This window comes from Eurypyga helias, unplaced genomic scaffold, assembly GCF_000690775.1.
Source record: "Eurypyga helias isolate BGI_N326 unplaced genomic scaffold, ASM69077v1 scaffold1272, whole genome shotgun sequence".
Taxonomy (NCBI): Eukaryota; Metazoa; Chordata; class Aves; order Eurypygiformes; family Eurypygidae; genus Eurypyga; species Eurypyga helias.
In genome coordinates, this window is record NW_010237632.1 from 8,315 (window position 1) to 9,479 (window position 1,165).

A 1,165-nucleotide genomic window follows, 5' to 3' on the forward strand; every position below is an offset into this window, starting at 1 on the left:
TAACCACAAGAAACCTTCTGGAGGTAGGAGTTTGAGCAGGAGAGCTTGAGGGTCTGAGGCATTTCACAGAAGAACTGCTCCACAGCATTGCCCTGGCAGAGTGGCAGTGTAAATGTATTGGCCGTGTGCAGCACAGCATTTGGAAAAGTACTGCCCCAGGCAGCTGCTGCCATGTGGGCACAAGCTCTGCTGCCCAGCAGGGTCCCGTAGTGCAGGGGTTTGCAGATGGAAACGTAGCGGTCGTAGGCCATGACGGTGAGAAGAAAAAGCTCTGCTGAAATGAAAAAGACAAAGAGAAAGACCTGGGCAGCACATCCCCAGTAAGTGACAGCCCTGGTGTTCCAGAGGGAATTGGCCACAGATTTGGAGACAGTGGTAGAGATGTATCCCAGGTCAATGAAAGAGAGATTGAGGAGGAAGAAGTACATGGGGGTGTGGAGGTGGTGGTTGCAGGCTACGGTGGTGATGATGAGGCTGTTTCCCAGGAGGGCAGCCAGGTAGATGGCCAGGAAGAGGCAGAAGTGCAAGAGCTGGAGCTCCCGTCTGTCTGTGAACTGCAGGAGTAGGAACTCAGCAATGGAGTTGTTGGACATTTCCTTCCTCTGGGCTGGAGACCTGTCCAAAGAGCAAAGGATACTGATAAGCTATAAATGAGTTATCTGATGAAAAAGGTCTGCCATTTCTCACAGAAATCCCTCTGCCTGCACTGACTGAGGAATGAGGCAGCTCATCCTCAACCCTCCACCTGAATGATGTTCTGCATGAATGAATAAACATACCATCACATGGAATTTCCTTATTGCCCCCTCAGAGAAAGAGTCAGAATAGAATTCAACCACGCCCTTGTTCCCAGGGCAGAGCACAATGGATAGCGGTTGAAACGTGGAAGAATAGAGCTATGGTCCACAGAAGGAAATCCAGGAGAGGAAGGAAAGAAGGTAAGCAGAGAAGCCTTCTGCTTACCCAGCTGTGCTCTTCCTCCCAGATGCTTGTTTTTAGCCTGTTTGTTGTGTATCATTTGTAGGACACAGGCAGTTCTAGCCTTGAGCTCCAGTTGCTGAAGAGTTGACTCATGCCCTGGACCCTGCAGCCCTGGGGATGAGGCTGTGCTGTGCGTGAGAGAAGACCAGGGGCTAGCGCTAAAGAAGTTGTTTGAACTGCAGGG

At 50.9% G+C, this 1,165-nt stretch overlaps 1 protein-coding gene across 1 annotated transcript; it reads right to left on the minus strand.

Moving 5' to 3' along the window:
* Positions 1–4: 4 nt before the first annotated feature.
* Positions 5–593, minus strand: LOC104506532 (olfactory receptor 14C36-like; the record flags this gene model as incomplete). Its single annotated transcript, XM_010147507.1, has 1 exon — positions 5–593. A coding segment is annotated over exon 1 (589 nt), but the record flags the coding sequence as incomplete, so codon positions are not given.
* Between the last annotated feature and the right edge of the window lie 572 nt (positions 594–1,165).